General features: G+C 42.2%; 1 protein-coding gene across 5 annotated transcripts in view; it reads right to left on the minus strand.

The window, feature by feature from the left end:
- Nucleotides 1-23,584, minus strand: part of NCAPG2 (non-SMC condensin II complex subunit G2) — a 74,229-nt gene extending 50,645 nt beyond the window's left edge. The window contains exons 1-12 of one of the 5 annotated variants that reach the window (XM_025859130.2): nucleotides 23,450-23,584; nucleotides 22,531-22,577; nucleotides 22,131-22,247; nucleotides 16,618-16,806; nucleotides 15,947-16,061; nucleotides 14,112-14,266; nucleotides 12,203-12,337; nucleotides 9,502-9,596; nucleotides 7,913-7,982; nucleotides 5,037-5,123; nucleotides 1,636-1,731; nucleotides 526-651 (exon numbers count right to left, since the gene is read on the minus strand). In XM_025859130.2, the coding sequence (XP_025714915.1) occupies nucleotides 526-651; nucleotides 1,636-1,731; nucleotides 5,037-5,123; nucleotides 7,913-7,982; nucleotides 9,502-9,596; nucleotides 12,203-12,337; nucleotides 14,112-14,266; nucleotides 15,947-16,061; nucleotides 16,618-16,806; nucleotides 22,131-22,235 (1,173 nt within the window). In that variant the 5' untranslated portion in view covers nucleotides 22,236-22,247; nucleotides 22,531-22,577; nucleotides 23,450-23,584. Of the gene's footprint in view, nucleotides 1-525; nucleotides 652-1,635; nucleotides 1,732-5,036; nucleotides 5,124-7,912; nucleotides 7,983-9,501; nucleotides 9,597-12,202; nucleotides 12,338-14,111; nucleotides 14,267-15,946; nucleotides 16,062-16,617; nucleotides 16,807-19,687; nucleotides 19,842-22,130; nucleotides 22,248-22,515; nucleotides 22,578-23,449 lie in introns of those variants that run through there. The other 4 variants (XM_025859129.2, XM_025859131.2, XM_073888920.1 and 1 more) reach the window with 4 other exon arrangements.
- Nucleotides 23,585-23,775: the final 191 nt, after the last annotated feature.

Raw genomic sequence — 23,775 nt, forward strand, 5'->3', positions numbered from 1 at the left:
AGCAGGAGGGGAAGAATGAAGGGGGGTAAATCGGAGGGGGAGACGAACCATGAGAGATGATGGACTCTGAAAAACAAACTGAGAGTTCTAGAGGGGAGGGGGCTGGGGGGATGGGTTAGTTGGTAATGGGTATTAAAGAGGGCACGTTCTGCGTGGAGCACTGGGTGTTATGCACAAAGAATGAATCATGGAACACTACATCAAAAACTAATGATGTAATGTATGGTGATTTACAGAACAATAAAAAATTATTAAAAAAATAAATAAATAAAAGGGAAAAAACTATATAGAGTAATAAATAATTAGATGTTCCAAAGGTGACAAAGAGAAAAAGAATAAAACACAATCGGGTCCACGCTGTCACAGAAGGCACCAGGGGGAACACAGATTTCTGTGAAGAATGTCAAGATCTGGAAAGCCTGCCATTAGAGGGCAGCACACAGGTAGTTCTGGAGGAAGCCAGGACCCACACCAGGCCCAGAGGGAGCTGACATCGTGGGGGACTCAGCCACGTGCAATACGTACGTAGAGTTCTTCAAACTGTTTCTGAATTTCACTATCCATTTCAATAGCATTAAAATTTGGATCTCTAATAGGAAATGCTTCAATGAACAACAGGGCAGCATTTGACCGGACTTCAGAGTTTCGAGCCTGGAATAAGGAAAGGGTGTTTCAGAATCTAAGGAGCAAACATTCAAAGGCTTCAGTGTAGATTTCCTAAATACTGCTTCTAAGTATCTCAATACAGACTTACTTACAAATTAAAGACAATCACAATCTTTTAACTGACCAAACTTAGGAGACCTTCTGTGAGCTAAACCAAACTCGTGGCTCACTAATCACAGATATTAAAAGACCTGGGGGCACCTGAGTAGCTCAGTTGGTTAGCAAGTGACTCTTGAACTCAGCTCAGGTCTTGATCTCAGGGTCATGAGTTCAAGCCCCAAGTTGGGCTCCACGCATAGACCCTACTTAAAAAAAAAAAAGAGTACAAACCATTTGTTTTGGGGGCACCTGGGTGGCACAGTTGGTTAAGTCTCCAACTCTTGCTTTCAGCTGAGGTCATGATCTCATGGGTCATGAGACTGAGCCCCAGGTCAGGTTCCCCACTCAGTGGGGAGTCTGCTTGAGATTCTCTCCCTCTGCACCTTCCCCCCCACAACACACACTCTCTAATCTCCTTAAAAAAATAAAGACCTGATTACTTGCCTCAAAGTCCACCTTACGTCACTAAGAAACAGTGACTCTCTCTCCCAACACTAGATTGACCATGTTGAAAGTTACTCATGTTCATTCGAGCACCCCTGGAAGGTTGTCATCCTGTGCCTCAGTCATTAGCAGAAGATCCTGAGGACCAGGAGGCCCAGCTCAGCTATGCAGACCCCCAGTGCTTCTGCTGGTTCACAGGGCATGACAAACCCCCTTCCCACTGTGGAGTCAGCCTAAACCAATTCAGATTCCCAGGCCTAAAAATGTTTTTAATAAAAGAATAAAACATTTATCCCGAAATTTCACAAAGCCCCCAGCTCCCAGTCTTATCTGTACTGCCTTATCACAATTCTGAATTAGAGCACAATAAATTCAAAAGCGTAATTAGCATGTTCTTAACATGGACGGGGTATTAAACAGCTGTACCTTTAGTCCTCTCCAAAGGATGGGTTTATATAGTCTGTAAAGCATCTCTTCCACTCCTTGACGAACTTTCTTTTGATGATGAAAATAACTCAGCACCTAAGAGCCAAGGAAAGAAGAAAAGAAAGGTAATGTTTTAAAAGAGAGCACTTAAGATCCTACTTTGAAGAGAGAGGGCAGGTTGTCCTCACCAAAGCAGACCCTCGGTGCTTCACAGTCTTGACAATTCTTTCCTAAGAGGAGACGATACAATGATAGATATACTGACAGTACTAAACATGTGAGAGACATCACATGAAAGAAGCCTATGGCAGAAATAAAGATCAATGACCTTGGGTTATAAAAGGTGTGGGTTGTAGTTTCTACTCTTCTACCAACAGTCAAATAATCTCCAAAAAGTTCACTGAGACCTCTGACCTTCAGGATGAAGTGGAAAAGGAGTGTGTGCAAAGGAGTCGGCCTGAATGGTCTCTGCAGCCCCTCCTGGTTCCAAAATGAGCTGGCTGTAAGTCTCTTTGGTTCAAAGAACCTAGGAAGAGCATCTGAAACAGGCAAATGTCTCAAAGCGGGTGTCACTGCTCAGTGGCCCTTCACAGTACAGCCTAACTTAGACGCCGACCCTCCCAGCTCACGAGCTATCGGAGAAGGGCCGTGCGCTCAGCTTCCACCCCTCTGCCTCTTCCTACTCTTCACCAGCCACAATCTTCCCGCAACTCTCCAGACTCTCATTTCCAGCAATGGTCAGTTTTGCCTTACTTCCTTAAGTCACCTCTCTTGGAACTAAAATTTTATTATTGAAAAGTGGAAAATAAAAATTAAACAGCTTATCCAACAATAAATTATACTTTAAGTGAACCTGAATCAACTTTACCCTAAAAGAACTACAGTCTGGGGATTATTTCTTCTGATTGAGAATTTTTTATTTGGCAATTTTTATTGATGGTGTAATAAGTGATATTAGACTATAATTTTTTTGTGCGTGTACAATATTACCAAGTTTTGGTATCAATGGTACACTCACTTTACAGAAAGACTTTTTTTTTAAGATTTTATTTATTTTAGAGAGAGCAAGAGAGCACAAGCAGGGGGAGCAGCAGAGGGAGCAGCAGAGAGAGAAGGAGAAGCAGGCTCCCCGTTGAGCAAGGAGCCCAATGCAGGCTCGATCCCAGGTTCCTAGGATCATAACCTGAGCCAAAGGCAGATGCTTAACTAACTGAGCCACCCAGGCACCCAAGAAAGATTTTATTTTTATTAATTAATTATTTTATTTTAAGTAGGCTCCATGCCCAGCATGGTGCCCAACATGGGGGTTAAACCCATAACGCTGAGATCAAGAGCTGAGACCAAGAGTCAGACACTCAACTGACTGAGTCACCCAGGTGTTCCTTTACAGAAAGATTTTTTAAATATTTTTTAAAGATTTTATTTATTTATTTATTAGAGAGCAAGCAAGAGAGAAACAGCATGAGAGGGGGGAGGGTCAGAGGGAGAAGCAGGCTCCCCGCTGAGCCGGGAGCCCGATGCGGGACTCGATCCCAGGACTCCGGGACCATGACCCAAGCCGAAGGCAGTCGCTTAACCAACTGAGCCACCCAGGCACCCTACAGGAAGATTTTTAAACAGCGTTATTGAGTTATAAATCCCATACCATAAAAGTCACTCTTTTAAAGTACACAATTCAGTGGACTTTAGTATATTCACAGATTTGGGTAACCATTCCAAGTACCTAATGTTAGAAGATTTTCATCAAGGGGCGCCTGGGTGGCTCAATTAACCGTCTGCCTTCGGCTCAGGTCATGATCCCAGGGTCTTGGGATTGAGCCCCGCATCGGGTTCCCTGCTCCGTGGGAAGCCTGCTTCTCCCTCTCCCACTCCCCCTGCTTGTGTTCCTTCTCTCGCTGTGTCTCTCTGTCAGATAAATAAATAAAATCTTTAAAAAAAAAAAAAAAAAGATTTTCATCAACGGTATGGGGATTTTTACTTTCAAATAACATCTGAAGCATTTCCTAAAGCTTCTTTCAACATACTAGTAAAATAATTTATCATACAAATGTGATGTTTACCAAAAAAAGGGATTTGAGAAAGAAGCTACAATGTGTTATAAGCAATGATAAGAATTAAGAGTCCAGGAATATACTGCACTCAAAAAGTGAAATTTAATATTCTTCCTTTTAATTCTTTGTATTTTCCCATAGTTTTACCAGTGATATCTATATTTACAATATTTTAATTACTCAGACTACCAGAGCAGAAAACCAAATATGAAAAAAAGTCTTGCAGAAAAAAAGTCTTTAGTTATTTGGTACCAAGAAGGAAGCGATTATGTCACAAATTTATCCAGTTTAACACACTGCCATTCTTTATGACTAAAGAGAATCTGAAACGCCAAATAAATGTCCAAGCTGACCTATAACTTAATGAAGCCACACTAAGATTGTGTATCATTGGGGGTGGGGGGCGGGAGACAACTGGATATATTTATCTCCAGGTTTTTTATCTTTGGATAACTCAAAACTAAAGTATCAATAATGTAAAGAAATGTCTTCTTTTCCTTTCAAGCTTTTATAATTAGTATATTTACATTCTATAAATAATAATTTCACTATATAAGAAAATAAAGAGAGAGTCTTTGTTCATTTAGCTTCTTAGTATACAGTTGCCAAAATTAACAGCAAACACACAAGGCATCACTCCTGGGTTAGGACCCTGATCTTATGTCCTAAACCGACCACATTTTCCAATTCCTCCTGCCAAGGTCATTATGATTATCAAACACCTAACAGTGTCATTATGACACTGATAATAAAGCCTTATTTAGTCAGATCATTTACAATGGAAGTATAAAATTCGTATCTAAATTCTGAGACTACCTTTTAAAAAATTTTTATTGTAGGTAAATTCTACACCACATGTGGGGCTCAAACTCACGACGCTGCAATCAAGAGTCGCATGCTCTACTAACTGAGCCAGCCAGGCGCCCTGAGATTAGCTTTTAAAAACAAAATCCTTAATATTAAAAGAAACTACGCAAACATTTATTCCATTTGGTTTACAGAACATCAAAACGAAAATTTAATGTATGAAAGCAAATAATAAAAATAATCTCGAATATTCTTTTTTGAAAAAGTGGTAGTGGCAGTTAGTAACGATTCTGGACATTTTTACGTCAGAGAATTTAAAGATTATTTGAATGAAGTTCTGACTTTCTTAACAACATACTTTTCTTCTCCTAGTTAAAACTGCCAGATACCAAATATCAAGATTTTGAGCAAGCCCTTTAAGCTGATGCTTGTGAGGGGTTAACTTAATTTTTAAATTTAACAAAACAATAATCTGAAAACAAAGAAGCTGAGACATTATCTAAAAAAACCCACGACTGGTGTGGTGGCAAGTGCTTTGCTCACCTCGCGCACTCTGGGGTGCACTGGAGACCTGCGCGGAAGGTGGATCCCGTGGTGCATGAAGTCCTGGATGCACCCGTTTTCGATTGTCTGGAATGGCAAGCACAGTGTTAGTACTCAGTGTGCATGTGCGCTCCAACAGATGACAGGACAGTCAGTGAGGCTGCTGGAGTCGGCTCTGTTCATCTACTTCATGAAGGAAAGCACCAGGATCCCCTGATCAGAGCTTTACTATTTGTTTTTTTTTAAGATTTTATTTGCGAGAGAGAGAATGAGAGACAGAGAGCATGAGAGGGAGGAGGGTCAGAGGGAGAAGCAGATTCCCTGCTGAGCAGGGAGCCCGATGTGGGACTTGATCCCGGGACTCCAGGATCATGACCTGAGCCCAAGGCAGTTGCTTAACCAACTGAGCCACCCAGGCGCCCAGAGCTTTCCTATTTTAAATCTGTACCTCTTAGAATCCCTTTAGTTTTGATATTCCTTTAGCTTCTTCTATCTTATTTGATGAAATATCAAATCTGTGCTAGATGGCACAGCAAGCTTCTCCCTACCACTTGAGGCTAGTTCAAGCCAGATGGCTCAGGGACTGAGCATGGCCTGAGGGCCTCTCTTCTAAGTCATCCTGACCCAGAGGACCTCAGAGACTGGATCTGTTCCAACAGGCTCCCCAGAGCTGATGCTGAACTACCTTGAAGGTGGGGGCCAGGACTCCAAAGTGACTAAAACAAGCTCTTTCAGGGCTCCCATGGAGAAGGGCAAGGTTAGGGTGTGGGTGTGGGTAGCTCTTCGGTTAGCCCCCAATACCTACAGACCTCCAGAGCCGGGCAAAGGACGCAGAGCCAACCACTGGGAGCAGCCCAAATCACCAGTGGACGCTCTGGTCTATTACCCTATACCCCCACACCTGGGGTCCCACGGCTTTAGGGAAGGACACAAGGAAAGCCTGCTACTACTATTAGCCTCCTTCATTACCTCTGAAAATACTTCCTTCACATGAAGCCACTAATAAATCTTAGCATCACTCCATGTGGGGAACCACACAGTGAAGTGTGATGAAATGGGGTACGTGGCACTACCTATTGAGTATTTGTGCCACAAAAGTTGAACCTTTAGAGTTAACTACCAGAATATAGACATTCTATAGGACAACTGACCCAGTTTCTTCAACATTTCCATGAATGGCCCAAGTTTTAAAAACAGAAAAGGGGGGCGGGGAGGAATGCTCTGAGAGAGTTAAATGACATAACAAGCAAATGCCATAGGAGACATATTGAATCCTGAATCAAAAAAAAAAAAAAAAACCTATAAAAAGACATCTTTGAAACAAAGCAGAGAAATTTAAGTATTTTCAAAAATACCCAGAAATTGTTAATTTTGTTAAGTATGTTAATGGCATTGTATAACCATATTCCTTAGAGACGCATACTAAAGTACATAGATATGAGATGTCATATTTGGAACTCACTTTAAAAATCTGAAAGGAGGGAGGAAGGGAGGGAAGGCAGAGAGCCTGAGAAGTACAAAGAGCTGGCACTAATTTGGTACAGACTCAATCAAACAGTTACGTTTTTAACTACTAACACCCATTTTTTTTTAATTGGGCTTTATTTATTTTTAGTGATCTCTACACCCAACGTGGGGTTCAAACCCATGACTAGACATCAAGAGTTTCACACTCCACTGACAGAGCCAGCCAGGCACCCCTACAAACATCTAATTTTAAAACCACTATTGGAGAAAAGGGGGACAAATATTCTTTCCTGTGAACAAGTATCAGGCAATAATAAAACAATGCAGAAATGCACAGCAATGTCCTGGTTTTGCCCTTTCCTCCAAAAAATTTTACACTGCAAAATGATCGTGGGTGTTGTCAGCAGGGGATATGAGCGACCAAGTTTTATCTTCTAGAAGTGGAAGTCGGTGATAAACCAAGCTCAAGCTGCACAGGAGCAGAGTGGACAGAAGGAAGCTCCAGACATCAGTGAAGCCTTCCCTGACCCACCAGCTCAGGGCCTGCTCCCTGAAGAGCAAACACCCCTCTTTGCCTTAGAGTAAAAATTTTACTCTTGGAAAGAAAACATGTTTTAGAATGTAGTATAAGGAAAACATAAAGGATATCAGACAAAAACACTTTCTTTTGATATTCTTCCAAAAGGGCCTTTGAGTCTTATTGTGATTGTGAATTATACAAACACATCTTCATAAAGCAGATATTACACAGCCATTCAAGGTTAGCCATCTTCAAGATAAATGTCTTTCCATTCTCAAAAATAACGTAACTAAAAGGTAAGAGGTAGTTTGAGGTTCCAGAGCAGCACAGCCCAACAGAAACAGAGAACCCTAACCACAAATGCAATTTTAAATTTTCTGGTAGCAACATTAAGAACAAAAAAAAGAAACAGGTAAAATTGATTTTAGTAATATATTTTGTTCAGCCCAATATAGCCAAAACATTATCATTTCAACATGCAAGCAATATTTTAAAAACACATTCATAGATATTTTACATTCTTCTTTCCCCACTATGTCTGCAAAATCTGGTGTGTTTCTCACACAGCACATCTCAACTCACACTGGACACATTCCCAGCGCACGGCTGGACAGCACAGGTCTAGTAAAGCTACCAAAATGATACAGGGCACATCTCAATGAGTGGCAGGAATCTTGGGTCTGTGACTGAGCATGAAAATTTATGGGAAGGAGAGTGAAATCTCCATCCCATGGGGTCTCATTATCTGGCTTTATTTTGACAAAGAGCATCAACACAGATTTGATTTTATTTTAATTTTTTTATCAACACAGATTTTAAATGACTATCCATGACAACTTATTTAGTAACTAGAATACAACAAAAATAAATGTTAACATTTAAAAAATACCTCCAATATTTTCCCTGAAGCCTTTTTCCAAGCTCTGAAATAAATTTCTGCAATGTGTACCATCAAAGATCTATGGGGGAAAAAAAAGTTAATGCAAGTTCAAACCATTAGACTTTTTTTTTTTTAATTTGTTTTTGTTTTTGTTTTTTTTAGTAAACTCTGCACCCAACATGGGACTCAAACTCATGACCTCAAGATCAGGAGGGGCTCACTCTTCCGACTGTGCCAGCCAAGGGCCCCAAAACAATCACATTCTTAACGTGTGTCAGTTCAGGCTCCCTCCTACCCCAGAGAAGGAGAAACGCTGCTACAAACTAGTGCTCTGCCAACTACCTACAGAGACAGGTTATATACCTGTGGCAGGAAGGAGAAAAGGGAAGAAATTTTGAGAAGGGGAACTGAAGTATCAAATGATTTTCTTCCTCCTCAGTCAAGGTTTCCCCAGATCTTTACTATTTTCTGTGAAATTATGAGAACATAAGCTGAGAACCAAATTCTTTTTTTTTTTTTTTTAAGATTTTATTTATTTATTTGACAGAGAGAGACACAATGAGAGAGGGAACACAAGCAGGGGGAGTGGGAGAGAGAGAAGCAGGCCTCCCGTGGAGCAGGGAGCCCGATGTGGGGCTCGATCCCAGGACCCTGGGACCATGACCTGAGCTGAAGGCAGACGCCCAACGACTGAGCCACCCAGGCGCCCCTGAGAACCAAATTCTTGAGTAAAAAAATGTTTAAATTTATAAATAAAATTTTGACTTGGGAGTCAATTTTGGACTTCCCAGACTACTAATTCCCTAAAATACAGAGTTGATTTTTAGAATCAGTTTAGAAATCTACTGGTTCGACCCAAATATTTTGCCAGTGAGGAAACAGGAGGAGAAAGCATTCTAGCAAACAGCAGGATCTGTATCATAGGGATTCAGAGTCAAATCTCAGCTCAGTACTTAAGCACAGCTAGCTACCTGACAGGGAAACTCAGCAACAAAGCCCACCTCGAGAGCTGAAGTATTCCATTTGAAAACGCACACTAAGTACTCAGCTGCAGAGCGGATTAAGCACTGAGCCCACAACAAACATTCATTTGCCACGACAGCTCCAAGTGCTGTGATGTTCCAAGAGGCTGGGAGCTCAGGCTTGTGAGTACATCCCTAGACTCTTACCCTGCAGGACTCTTCCCATCAAATCACATAGCTCAGTCCACAGTAAACTGGAAAGTAGACATTACATTCAAATGGTATCAGAAGTGTTGGAGACACGAAATTTACTGCGCCCGAAGCTAAGATTTAACTGGTAAATAATTTGACTACTTAAAGAATGAACACAAATTAAAATCTTAAATTCAATGTCATTACTGAAAAAGAATGATTTCCTGCAGCAGGGAAAAAACTATCCAGTGATACAACACTACATAATAAATACATAGTAAAAACAACAGCACACAATAAAAATAGTACATAAGAAATAATATAACCTAAGAGATAATTTTTAAAACTTCCAATATATTAATATAACTTTAAAAGTCAGGTCAAATAGAATATTTCATAATCAGATTAAGACAGCACAAAATATCAATTGCCTTTAATACTCACTTTTGTAATCCCTGTAACTGGTTTTTAATGGTCTCATGGATCATTTTAATAAAATTTATATTCCAATTGAAGAGAGAACTAAGAAATCTTCTTCCCTATAAATAATAAAAAAAAAAAAGATATAATGTTGAAATTGCAACCAAGTAAAAAGTTCCTGATAACTAAAAAACAAACAATTATTTGGATGTTCAGTAACACGAAAGTGTTATTCCCAGTGAAGGAAGCATACGTAATTGTAACTCAGGACAGCAGTAGGGGCCTTTGAGTGACAGAGCTGGGCAGCAGGGCAACGGCAAGACCTCCCCTCTGGAGGGCCTAGCAGCAGACACCACTGACCTCCTTCTGTGCTCGACCACAGGATTACAAAGACATGTACCATGCTGCCCAGGAGCTAAATTAAACGGTCCACAAACATTTCATTCTGGCTCTATCTTATGTATAAGCTAAAATCAAAGAATGCTTAAAGCCTAGCATTTTGGGGTGGAATGGAACTGAACATCACTTGATTTCATCTTTTATAAATGAGAAAACTGAGGACTTGTTAAGAGGCTAAGTATCTGCCAAACTAGAATTTTCAAATACACCTACTCCCCATGTTAATTTATATGCATACTACTAGATGACACGTGACTCTCAAAAGCAGTTAATACCATACTTACACTCTACACAGCATATACAATACATCCACCAAGAATTTCCCCACAAACAACATCATCACCTCTTCCCTGTTACCAGTCAACCACTACGGTCTCTGGAATCTACAGAAATTCAACACACTTTGATACAAATAGCAGGGTACCCATGCTTGCAACAAGTTAAAAACAAAATGTACTTACTGTAATTTGCCATTATAGCACAAGATATTTGTCATTTACCCAGAATGACTGGAAAGGAAACTGAACTAACCAAAGTAAGGACTCATTAGGAAACTAAGTTTAGATCATAAATTCAAAAGACATCAATCAAAAAAGGGGGGGGGAGTGTTAACACAGACATATATTTACGTCTTTACTATCTACGCGCATTCACATACACACAGGTTGATGTGCAGGTCACCATTCACTACGTACAAGTCACTATAAATAGAGCTAACTTGTCTGAACCCACTTTCAGCTACTTTGCTCTCCTCACATTCAACCATAGTCCTGGAGATGCCAAGGGCACAGGCCTCAGGTGCAGCCTCTTTTCCAACAACAATGATTCAGTGATAGCAATAAGCAGTTAGAGCACCTCCCACATGCTTAGTCCCTGCCTGGTACTGTGCTAAAGGTTCTACACACGTCACCTCGTGTGCTCCTCAGGAGTCCTGAGAAAGATCCACTGTGGTTCCTATTTTACAGAAGGAAACACCAGGTTCAAAGTAGTCCGATCAAGGTCACCACCTAGTAAGTGAACAAACAGGGATCTAAAAACAGCCTTTCTGGCCTGGGAGCTGAAGGTCTTGGTCAGCATGGTCAGTAACCACATATGGCCCCTTAACCTAGCCGGCTAGAGAGGGTACACTGGAGTAGGCAAAGCATGACCATGTCTTTGCCCCTGACTAGCTACAGGACCTTGAACAAACTCTTCATTTATGGGCCTCAAAACTGGTTCTCATCCTTCTGCTCCAAGAAGGCTTTCCCCACCTACTTCAGGGAGGAGCAACGACCTCCTCCTTTTGCTTCGTGTGTGTCTGTGAGGCAAAGAGCAATCAGAAACAAAACCTATTTTCTGTAATATCAACAACAATCTTCTTTGCATCCCTCACATGGGAATACAGTCAATGTTCAATAAAGGACTACATAAGAATCCCAAGATAACAATTCAGAACTGTCCAAGAGAACTATGCAAGCCACTCTATAATTTTTTTAACTTTCTAATCGCCACATTAATAAAAGTAAAAAAGATTAATTTTAATAATATATTTATATAAGACAACCTAACCAAAATATCATTTAAATATGTAATAAGTATATAAAAATTGTTAATGAGCTATTTTACGTTCTTTTTTCATAGTAAGTTTCAAATCCATGTACTTTACACTGAAGGCCACAATTTGGCCATAGTCCACGTGCTCAGTAGCTACATGCGGAAATGACCACCAAAATGGACAGTGCAGCAGTGGCCAGAAGCTTCTCTCTGGATTGACTAGATGGCAGGAAAAAAGAAATCGAGAATATTGTGTGATGATGGTTCTGAGTAAATGCCAATTAGCCTGGAATTAGGGCAGAGGGTTGGGTCTGATCTACTGAGAAATGCCTTCTCAATCTTATTTTTAATTATTCTTTTTTTTCTTTCATTGAAAAAAGAACTTTTTTTTTTTTTTAATTTTGTTAGTGAACATACAGTGCAATGTTGGTTTCTGGAGAATTCAGTGATTCAGCACTTACACACAACACCCAGGGCTCATCACAAGTGCCCTCCTTAATGCCCATCACCCATGTAGCCCATCCCCACCCAATTATTCTTAAAATGCAATCACAGTTCCCCCAGGATTCACAGCCACCTATTACCATCTGATTTAATGATGAAATAAGCAACGATTTGGAAAATGTGTGAATATTGCTATGAGGCAAAAATGTGCAATAAATGTAACAACTCTTGATAGCTAGGCTGACTCATTAGAACACTGAGCATGGTACAAGAGCAACTAGATGAACTTAGGAAAAACATCCATTAAAAAGCAGTACACAAAAACACCAAAAAAGAAAAACCTAGTTACCTCTTCTTTCTTGATATATTTAACACTTATGAAACACTCAAGTAGCATATCTTTAATTTCTTTACTTTCCTCTAAATCATAATCAAAGCAATATAAAGCTTGATGAATACGCCAAAGCCGACATATGTCTGCACCCTAGGAATGACATAAAAAGGAAAGATGTTATTTTAATAAATAATTAAGGTCACATTTCAAATTTACAATAAGAATAGTTTATATAATAAATAATTACAACTCTGGATTATTCATCAAAAAGGAAGAAACTGTGGCAAAAGCACACAGAAGCACCGATAGGCAGCACTGTCTGGTTTCTGCGGTGTGGAGTCCAAGTGTGCAGCCACCAGCCCCATCAGGCTACAGAGCATGAAGTGTGGCCGGTGCGATGAGGGACCCAGTGTGTAGTTTTCTTCACTACAAGTGAAACGTAAGTAGCCCCATGCTGCTAGTGGTGCCCAAACACCGATGGCACAGGTGTAAAACACCAGAGACATGAAATAAAGTCTTGATTTAAAAGCGAAACAAAAAGGCGGAAAAAATGGACTTTTTTTCTTGAAAACAGATTTTTTTAAAAGAGAAACCAACAGTGGCTTAAGGGTAAATGCTGACAATCATATGGTGAGCTGAGGGAGCAGCCCGTCTTTTCTGTCATCATACTGGCGGCTCCTTGGAGGCCACGGTGAGACAGACACACAGACAGTGGGAGTGTGATGAAGGGCAAGCTGGCTAGAAAGCTGTTGGCAATGTGTACCAAGAGCTCCAAATGTGCATCAAGTTCAAACCCACTGATCTACGAATTTCATTTCTAGGAATCTGTCATAAGGAAGTAAAGGTATGGGGGGGAAAAAGACAAAGAGAAATTCCTAAGCATCCCTAAAATAGGAATGATCACCTTAGGCAGTGGAGTTACAGAGGATTTTTATCTTCCTCATGTTCCCTTTTCTCCATTTGCCCACTTTCCTAAGATGAACCTAAGTATCCGTTGTTCTCTTGATCAGGGGATACAAACTTCTTTTTCTGGATTTCTTAACTAGACACCGAAGATGAAAGGCTGAGAAGTGGACCAAGTTAAATCCAATCCTCACATCTGCTCTCCAAAACCGCATCAGGCCTCGGCTGCAGTCTGACACAACCCCACCCCTACGGGTGTCGTGCCTGCGCTGGGCCTGCCGCGTTCCCTGCCACTCCCGGGCCTTTCACCCTCCGTGACGCGGCCCGAGGTGGGGTCTGCCTCTCAGAGGACCCCACCAACACAGGCAGCCACTCCCACTGACCTGTCTCAGTCACTTCATCCCTTCTTCACTACGAAAAACACCCACTTTTGCTAACAGCGGCAATGTGCCCCTCCAAAAACCCCATTTGCGGCAAACAAATGTGGCCATGTGGCCCAGTTCTGGATGGTGGATACAAGTTGAGAACTCCTGAGAAGGTCCGGCCCCTGCTGCCTCCCTGCCTCTTCTTCCTACCTGGAACTCACATGAGACAGCGAAGTGCAGCAGCCACCTTGCTACCATGAAGTGATAAGGGGGAGGACAAGGACCACACACCCCAAAAGATGGAGGAGAAAGCCCCATGAAACTGCAATGTGGATGGGGCGTCTGGGTGGCTCAGGTCATGACCCCGGGGTCCTGGGATCGAGTCCCACATTGGGCTCCCTGCTCTGCGGGGAGCCTGCTTCTCCCTCTGCCTGCCTGTATCTCTCTCTCTGACAAATAAATAAAATCTTAAAAAAAAAAAAAAGGACTGCAATGTGGAGCCGCCACCCACTGTCCACCCCTGAATATCTTAAGTTAAAAAGACCCTAACTGGGGAAGCAACTGCAGTCAGGCCACTTACAAGTGAACATAATTCCTAACTGGTATGAACACATGCACTATTAAAGGAAGGTATGTATTTTAAAAAGTAAACATACTGTTTTGGTCTCTAGACTCTTCCTTAATAGCATAATAAAAGCAGTCTTTCCCATATCTTCCTTGGCAGGCAGGCCTTTCTCCCACCATATGACACATAAATCCTGAATGGAACTCTGCAGCTTTTTTTCAGATTCAGGTAATGCATATAAAATACCTAAAACAGCACAGTAAATGTTCAGTTAGTAAAGTAAACAAATATTAGTTCAGATTCAATAGTGTAAAGTACTGACTCACAAAGGTTTCCTAAGCAAACATTTATGTTTAACTTGCCACAAATTTATATACATTTAAAGAATACAAACGATGTGGGGCGCCTGGGTGGCTCAGTCAGTTAAGCGGCCGCCTTCGGCTCAGGTCATGATCCCGGGGTCCTGGGATCGAGCCCCGCATCGGGCTCCCTGCTCAGCGGAGAGCCTGCTTCACCCTCTCCCACTCCCCGTTTATGTTCCCTCTCTCGCTGTGTCTCTCTGTCAAATAAATAAATAAAATCTTTAAAAAAGAATACAAACGATGCGAACTTGAAAAAAACTGTTAACTACTGTTATAAAAGCAGACCCAACAGAATACAGAATTTTAGAAGAAGACTCAGAGGGGTCACACTGTCCACATCCCTCACTAAAGAGAGGCAGGTATTCAAACTACCCAAACATAAGTGCTACAACATCCACAGGTAACACTCAACACCAAAACCAGGTCAGGTGTGGCAACCACTAATCCACTACACCTGTCCTTCATAGGTTGGCTTCAAATCCTGGCTCACCGGTGAAAAACAGTAAAAGCAATTATTATAATGAATACAAAAACTGCAGTGCTTTTATTAATAGAAAAGCTCAAGAATGAAATGAAAATATTGATAATATGCTCATAATTATAATCCATAGATATCCGAATGCCATTACATCCATGTTAAATTCCTGAATCAGTGGGAAGTTAGGAACAACTACAATTTTAGCATTAATCATTTTACAAAACAGTTATTTGGAGACTGTGAAAATAAACTGTAGTAACATTCACAAAGCATTGGGAATTATTTATATACCGATTAGGGGTAACTTCTTAAGACATTATATTTCAATGCAAAAATTCTGAATAAAACATACATAAATCCAAGTCTCACTAAGAATGGAAAGTCTGATGTGAGAGTTTGTCACATGGAACTAATTAATTCACAGGGTGAAGGTGAGAACACTTAGGTGATTTTTCTTAAAACTCATTAAAATTACTTCTGAATCTTTTTTATCTATAAAACAGTTTTATGTAAATATTTTATAATCAGATATTCTCACTAATTCATAGTGTTCCTCCTAAATTAATAACCACAGTTTCACAGTTTAGTTAAAACCTAAAAAGCACCATGATATAAATTGTAATAGTAAAGCTCCCCTAAGAGTCAATAATTATTCCTCAGGTCATGTTCATAACATATTTAAAGAACAAAATGCAGTGTCACAAATGCTTGGTTAAGCTGAAACTTTCTGGCAGTAATCACCAGCTGAGGAATTTATAATCAGACCATTTTCCCTTAATAAGCTCTTATCACTACGGTCCTGTAGGTCAAATAAGACACTCTGGAAAATCTGAAAACAAGCAGTCAGTTGTTCAGTATGTATGTTTTCACCATCTGAAATAGTTCTATGTGGCTTAAATTACATCAGTTCACCAGGACAGCCCTTAAAAGAATACTTCCTTGCTCCTTTTCTAGCTGAAGTAAAGGAGCTTGAATGCAAAGTTATGCCTTAATACTTCCACTTCTACATGATGACTGGTCTCCTTTTACAGAGAATCATTAGATGCCCACCTCTAAACATGCCATGTTATCACAAATTCAACTTACCATTCAACATAACTGCACATTCCAGTAAGTCTTCATAGTTCTCACTTTCATTTATTACAGATACAGAAGCAAGAACCACAGATGTAACTGCATGAATTATCTCTATGTTTTTTTCCTACAAATGAAAAAAATCTAAGTTCAAGTGATTTAAGATCAACTTAAAATATCATATTTAAAAGAAATGTGAAAGTTACGGGGCGCCTGGGTGGCTCAGTCGGTTAAGCGACTGCCTTCGGCTCAGGTCATGATCCTGGAGTCCCAGGATCGAGTCCCGCATCGGGCTCCCTGCTCAGCGGGGAGTCTGCTTCGCCCTCTGACCCTCTTCCCTCTCGTGCTCTCTCTCATTCTCTCTCTCTCAAATAAATAAATAAAATCTTAAAAAAAAAAAAAGAAATGTGAAAGTTACTAAATTTATAAAAATGAACCCACACTTCTAGCTTATTCTAAAAAGTGAACTAAAATTGAATACAGGTCAGCTGTCCAAAAAGGACACAACATTAAATAGCAGATTAGTAACAGCAGGATCGGAAAAAGTAAAACTATAATAAACAGACTTCTAATATTCTTAACTTCTAGCTTTAAGTTTCTTAACCTAAAATTCAATTATATACAATAACTATTTTTTAACAAAGGGGATATAACAAGTTCTCTATTTGAAAGACTACTACTACCGTGTTGGGGTCACGCTCTGTCTCCATATTCTCTTCACCCTGGACTTCCACCGTCTGCCACCCAGACACTGGGCTTCCTAACAACACATCTATTAATAAATTCTTGAGCCTTTGCCATAGTTCTTCTTTCTGTTTCCTTGATAATTCATCTAGTAATTCATTTAGGCTGAAAGGGTCAGAAGCATCTTTCTGCAAAATAAATAGCAACTGTTATATTTCAAATACAAAAATTAGTTCTATCCCTTCTATAACAGCATCAAAAATTTAAGTGCTAAGTTAATTATCATTTCAAGAGCTGAGCTGTAGTTCTGAAATACTTCTCCTAAAAGGAAAAGTATAGGAATAACAAGACAGAAAGTAGTAGATTCCAGGACGCCTGGGTGGCCAAGTTGGTTGGCGTCTGCCTTTGACTCAGGTTGTGATCGCAGGGTCCTGGGATCTCAAGCCCCACATTGGGCTCCCTGCTCCGCGGGGAGTCTGTTTCTGCCTCTCCCTCTGCCAGCTTGTGCTCTCCATCTCTCTCTAATAAATAAATTTTAAAGATAAAATAAAAAAATAAAATAGAAAATAGCAGATTCCTCCTCTACCTATTCAGCCCTAGTAACCTGGTCTTTGGAGTTTAAAATTTCACCCACTTAGGGCCCCTGGGTGGCTCAGCTGGTTAAGCGACTGCCTTCAACTCAGGTCATGATCCTGGAGACCCGGGATCGAGTCCCACATCGGGCTCCCTGCTCAGCGGGGAGTCTGCTTCTCCCTCTGACCCTCTTCCCTCTCGTGCTCTCTCTCTCATTCTCTCTCTCAAATAAATAAAATCTTTAAAAAAATAAAATAAAATAAAATAAAATTTCACCCACTTAGAAAAATCCTCTCTAAAATCAATCCATCCACATGTCTACCATCTCCAGGCCTATAATTAGGGCACAAAAGTGTGCTGGAGCTATACAATTATTATCATATATAGCTCCAGCTCCCAACACAGCAAAGCCAACTGAGTATACCTCAAGTTTCTGATCTCTTACTCGTCTCTAGACATCATGCTCTTCCATCAGCCAACGAGACAAATCAGATCCTCTCAACTATCCTTAAAAGCCCTGAGCCAACCATTTCCTCTCACTCTGAGCAGATGACCTCACTTACTCTTTGATACAGCAAACAGAAACTGTTATCAAAAGGGTAGAGGATCCATTATAAAGGCACTGCCTGTAGCTAATGTGACCACCAAAACAGTGACAGTAATGGATTATAACCCAGTGAATAAAAAACCAGTGAAACTATACTGATAGTAAATAAATAACAAATAGCACCAGCATGCTATAGAATACCAATGAATAAATACAGAAGGGACATGTGGTTGGAAAATCACAATTTTATAGCCATTATAATAATAACTGATTCAGGCAAGAATCATCAATTGATATTAAAACTAGTGGGTAGAAGTTAGATGAGGAGCAGGGTATTTACCTAATCTCAACTTCCTTCCCCAATGAAGACTACTTATTAATTATGAAGGTGGAAATAGTAGCGTCACAGTGGAGATATCTGGTGGACCCCCAACCTAAGTGACTGATTAAAACTAACCTCACCGATAATGGGACAAATGGACATCATTTTGCCTCCACTGAGGAAGACAAAACACCACTTAATGCAGCTCCTGCCAAAATGCATAAAGTAAATTTAATCATCAAATAAATGCAAACTGAAGGATATGCCACTAAATAACTGCCTACACTCTTCAAAACTGTCAATGTAATGAAAAATGAAGTAAGGCTGAGACACTCTCTGGATTAAAGAAGCTAACGGGCGCCTGGGTGGCTCAGATGGTTAAGCATCTGCCTTCGGCTCAGGTCATGATCCCGGGGTCCTGGGATCGAGTCCCACATCGGGCTCCCTGCTCCTTGGGAGCCTGCTTCTCCCTCTGCTTCTCTCTCTCTCTCTCCCTCTGTCTCTCATGAATAAATAAATAAAATAAGGAAGGAAGGAAGGAAGAAAGAAAGAAAAAGAAAGAAAGAAAGAAAGAAGCTAACAAGTCAGACAACTGAATGCAATGTCCAATACTGAATGGGGTCCTGGATCGGGGGGAAAAACATGAATATGTACTGCAGATGACAGTATCATTGTGCCAATGTCAAATTTCTTGGCTTTTAGAATTTTTATTGTGATTATATAAGAGAATATCTTTCTTTAGGCAAATACACACTGAAATATTTAGGGATGAGACAAATGCCTGCAACAGACTTCCAAATGACTCAAAAAGAACAGGTAAATGCAGGGAATGATAAAGAAAACATGGCAGGTGGTAACTGGCAAATCCGAGTGCAGGGGATTCAGTATTCTTCTGCAACTTTCCTTTAACTCTGCAATTATTTCAGTAGCAAAGGGGAGGGCAGGTAGCCTCTCCAGGGCCCTCCAAGCCTAATTCCCCACCCTACCTCCTACCATCTTCCCTTCTTTCCCAGGAAGCCCCATCTGAGCTGGCTACGGCTGCACCTGCCTCAGGGTCTTCCCCTCCCCATCCCTCTTGTCCAGAATTCTCCTCCCTCAGTCTCCATAGGGCCCATTCTAATCTCTGAGCAAAATCACATTTGCACTCCCATCCTCTACCCTGCTTGTTCCTCTCCCTTCACCTGTAGAACCTAAGCTCTCTTTGGGCAGAAACTTGGTATGTGCTGTACCCCAACCTCCAGAGCAGAGCCTGGCATCCAGAGAGCACTCAGGACAACTCCTTAAATGGCAGTTATCCTGGGTCCTGACCACCCTACTCTCAACACTAACCCTCCATTCTCAGAGAGCCACTGAGGTCATAGGCAATGCTGCCCCATAACACTTGTTTTGAAATGCAAATTTGTTCCAATGCAATCAACACACAAGGCAACAATTTCAGCAAAAGACAATTTCTGGTTTACTTATGTGGGATTTCATCAGTACGTGAATGCAGAAAACTGCACCCACTGAGTGGAGCCTCAGAGTCACAGAAAACACACACCCCAGACGCCTGCCAGCTCCTGGGACCCCACATGGGCTTCAAGCCGCACCATCCACACCCTGGGTCCCTCCCACCTTCTTGACCCACCTCAATCGACCCTCTGACCAAAGCTCTCTTCAATGTTCTCTGTCCTCCCAGCCTGGTCTGTATTCTTCTTCTCTGTTCTCTTCCTGTCACACACAGCATTGGCAGGCTAGCCCCTGGGAGCACGGGTGCCCACTTCCACCTGCAAACTTAGGATCTTTTTCAAGGTAAACGTCATGTTTACTACGGTATTTATGTACTTCTTAGTGAGTTAACTTGTATAAAACTGCTACTTTTTATTAGGTCACGGTCTTTTTTTAATGTGTCACCGGTGAAGTTTTTGAGTGTTATGCCCTTAACCCCACTTGTCCCATAATCCTTCTGGGTTTTCACTGCCTGTTGTGCAGAGTATAGTGATTTTTGGCAATTTTTGGCAATGCGTATGTTGTATTATAGCAGAACTGATTATATGTGGGAAGGTCCACTTAATAGGCTTCAAACTGACTTAAAATATTTGGTTGACCATGTAAAACTGCCATTATTCAACTATCCTGACCTAAAGAAAAAACAACTGATGCACAATCCTACGTCTTCTCATTTTCATGTTTAACTAAGAGCTACATGGTGATTGAGATACTAAATTATTAAGTGTTAATAAGACTTGGTACTCATAAACTAAAACGAATGCCCATGAATATGAGGACTAACTCAGCATCCTTCCAAGATGTCCGTTGCTGAGCAACAGTGCAAGGCTCTCCAGCATGTGACCAGGGAAGTCGGAGGCAAGCACCTTAAAGGGCGCTCTGTCAACGCAGCACCAGAGTGATCTCGCACGGACTGTGCTAACCAAATGCTGCTATTTTGGTTTTTTGATTTTAAATTAATATTAACTTAGCTTCATCATCATCAATTTAGTTTGTGGTATTAGTTAATACTATGACACCAGTCTGCAATAACAATCTTGTAAACTTTAAACCACATGTGTATTGCACATCTAATATAATACAAATCATCTACACTCCTACTAAAACAGTTTATGGAACATCCAAATAGTTTGCTCTTACAGACCCTTCTGTGATGTGCTGCCCGTGGGTTTGGGCTGGTTATTTTTAAGTTTACAGAGCACCATTTTACAACATAAAATCATATTACAAACTCATTTCCTCTTATAAAGAAAAATGACTTCATAAATGTTGCTAGCAACAAATTTCATATTAGGTTCCTCTCTACTTCTTAATCACTACTAACTTAATTTTCACTGCATGAGCAGAACAAGCGAGGTATGCACCTCCTGCCCCAAAGTCACAAGTGTTTTAGAGTTGGCACCTTCGGTGTTGGGGTTCCTCAGAGTTCTGTCCTGGGCTTCTCTTCTCTTATTACACTACCGATGATCCCGGGCATTCCCATGACTGAAGCTTCCAAGTGCCACTGAGGACACCCAAATCTGTCTCTACCCAGGCCTCTTTCCCGGGCCTCAGATACAGCTATCCATCCACCTACTGGACATCAATTGTGCACATTCCCCTGGCAGTCATCCAGAACATTCCAAATTGAGCCTATCTTCCCGCTCAAACCTGCCTTTTCCCCACCTCCATGATCTCACTGAAAGGCACCACAAGTCAGTCCCTGGAATCTGCCTTGGCCCTTTCGCTGGCCCGTACCCAGTCAACAGCACCACCGCCTCACCACCTAACAACTCACAAAGGCACCCACATCCTCCCACATCCATCTCCTAATACAACCACCATCATGCAGGGCATATACCCCTTCACCGCTCTTAGGTTCTCGTGTCGCCCTCTTCAATCCAATCTATGCATGTACAAGCCCCCACGCCTCTCAGGATAAAGTCTCAGCTCCTTAAAGTGGTAAAGAAGGACTGACGTAATCTAAATCTCAGCCCCTGCCTCTTCCTGACCTGGCATTTCTGTACCCTAGTCCTACCGAACGTCTTCAAGTTCAAATACAATGTACCTTCTCCGGTCTTTAAAATTATCCCCTCTACTTGGAGAGGTCCTTCCCCACATCCGTCTTTGACTGGCTGACTTGTTTACTCTCTATATCACAGCTTCCATACCCTTTCCACTGGGATAGGAAGCAGTCCATGGCTGGATTTGGGCCCCGTCCCATATCCTTGCCCAAGCTTAGCTTTTTTACTCTGGTGTATTTACACACCTGGATCTATCACAACACTATAAATAACCTGAGGACCAAAAAAGTATGTCTTCCTCACTATGCTGTATACACAAAGCAAGAGATCAATAAATATTTAAGTAAATAGAAGCACACTGTGTTACATCACTTAGCATTTTTACAACTCTCTTAAAAGGAAGCAGGAAATACAATTTGTGAATAGTTGCCCATCAGCAGGTGTATCTGAGTACAGGTGTGTTTTTTTTGTTTTGTTTTTTAATACACCTTGGTCCCTAAGGATTCACTGAGATGATTATATTTCATTTGTGCATGTAATTAACAGTCAAATCGCAATAAAGCTAAACATAAAACTTACATCCAGTTGAACAAACTGCAAAAATTCCCCAATCAGCTCCTTAGACACCGCTTGTACAAATGTCTCTCGTTTTTCCATGACAGATGAAACTTTTTCATATGGCATTTATTCTGTAACCTTAGCAGAAAACACAATCATACTGAAACTTGAATTTGCAAATATCTTTTCCTACAAGATATAACATCCACAATTGCAAAAACAACAAAAAAAGAGCTGTAGACAGTTTTTAACAACATTCTGACATAGAACAACTTATGATATCTAAAAAATAATTCTCTTTCTCTCCCAAAGGAGAGTATCAACATAACATTACGTTATTATCAACTGTTAGTGAAGTTACTACCAACGAAGAAGAGAGAAATCCAAACGGCTGCGGGAAGCTCACCTTCTCTTTCAGTACCTTAGCAAGATGCTCAGGCAGGTCTGAGTCAGCTCAACAAAAGAAGGCTGAGTCCATCAAAACATGGGGGGAAAAAAGTCTTGGAGTCAATAAAAGAAAGTACTAAAAGAAAAAAGAAAACAAAAAAAAAAGAGAGAAAGAGAGAGAGAAGGCTGACCCCACCTGCGAACCCCTGCAGACCGCCTTTCTAAAGGGCCATTCCGCTATCAAAAAAATCCCAGGGGCAGTCGTCTTGCTCTTCAGTGTGGCCAGGCCACCGGGGAGCTTGTTAGCGGGAGCCTGTGCCTCCGGGGCGCCCAACCGCAGCAGGCTCCTGCCCATCCGGCGGGAGCCAGAGCTCGGGGAATTGTGTGCAACCTCCCTCCCTGCCTCGTTTCCCCCAGTAAGTCCTACTTTCCATCCACACCACCTGGTGCTGGCAGAGCCGCTGGAAAGACACCAACCAAGAGATGAAGCAGGAGCAGATGATGGAACATGGACGCAACGAAAGCCCTCCCCGTGAAGGCAAATGAGAACCTCCCGCCCCGTTATCGGGAGAGCAGTACGCAGAGCTACCGGCACCAAGGGGAACAACGATGGGGACAGTCATTAAAAACACAGAACCCCAGCTCTTAACGAGCTACGAGCACGCAAGCTCCTCTCGGCCAAGCAGCGGGCAGGGTGGCCGGCCAGGGCCCGATGACTAGTTCTGGCCAGCGTCCACGCCTGGACTCGAGAACCGACGTTCCAGGAAGGTGCCGTCAAGCCCCTGGAACCAGCCGTCTTGGGCCGTGCCTGCGCACACTGCCCCGCTCCCTCGTGATCCCGGGGGCCTCTCCAAGGACGCCCTTGGCGCGCCCGTCCTGCCTTCCCGGTCCGCGCCTCCCGGACGACCTCAGCTGCCCCCCGCACTCCGCGATTCCTGACGCTGGGTCGATACCTCTCCGCCTCGCGCTCGGTCCGTCTCCGGGCCTATTCGCGCCCCAGCCCTCGGCCGTCCGGCCAGACGCGGCGCTCAAGGTGAGGCGTCATCCCGGCACGCAGGTAGCCGTCCGCACGGCGCTCTCGGGGGTCCAGCACGGAGGAGCGCGAGCGCTGAACAGAGGTCCCCGGCGCCTGTCAGCGCCCGCCGCCTGCGCGGCGGCGCCCCCAGAACGATGACAGGCGCCAGGGCACAGGGGCCCGGGCAGCAGGGGGCCGGAGCCTGGGCGGCGGGGGGGGGGGGGCCTCTCCCGCGGCCAGGTCCAGCGCTGCGGTCCTCCCCGA

Source organism: Callorhinus ursinus, unplaced genomic scaffold (genome assembly GCF_003265705.2).
Source record: "Callorhinus ursinus isolate GAN/ISIS: 27379988/994484 unplaced genomic scaffold, GSC_fseal_2.0 scaffold99, whole genome shotgun sequence".
In the NCBI taxonomy this organism is placed as follows: Eukaryota; Metazoa; Chordata; class Mammalia; order Carnivora; family Otariidae; genus Callorhinus; species Callorhinus ursinus.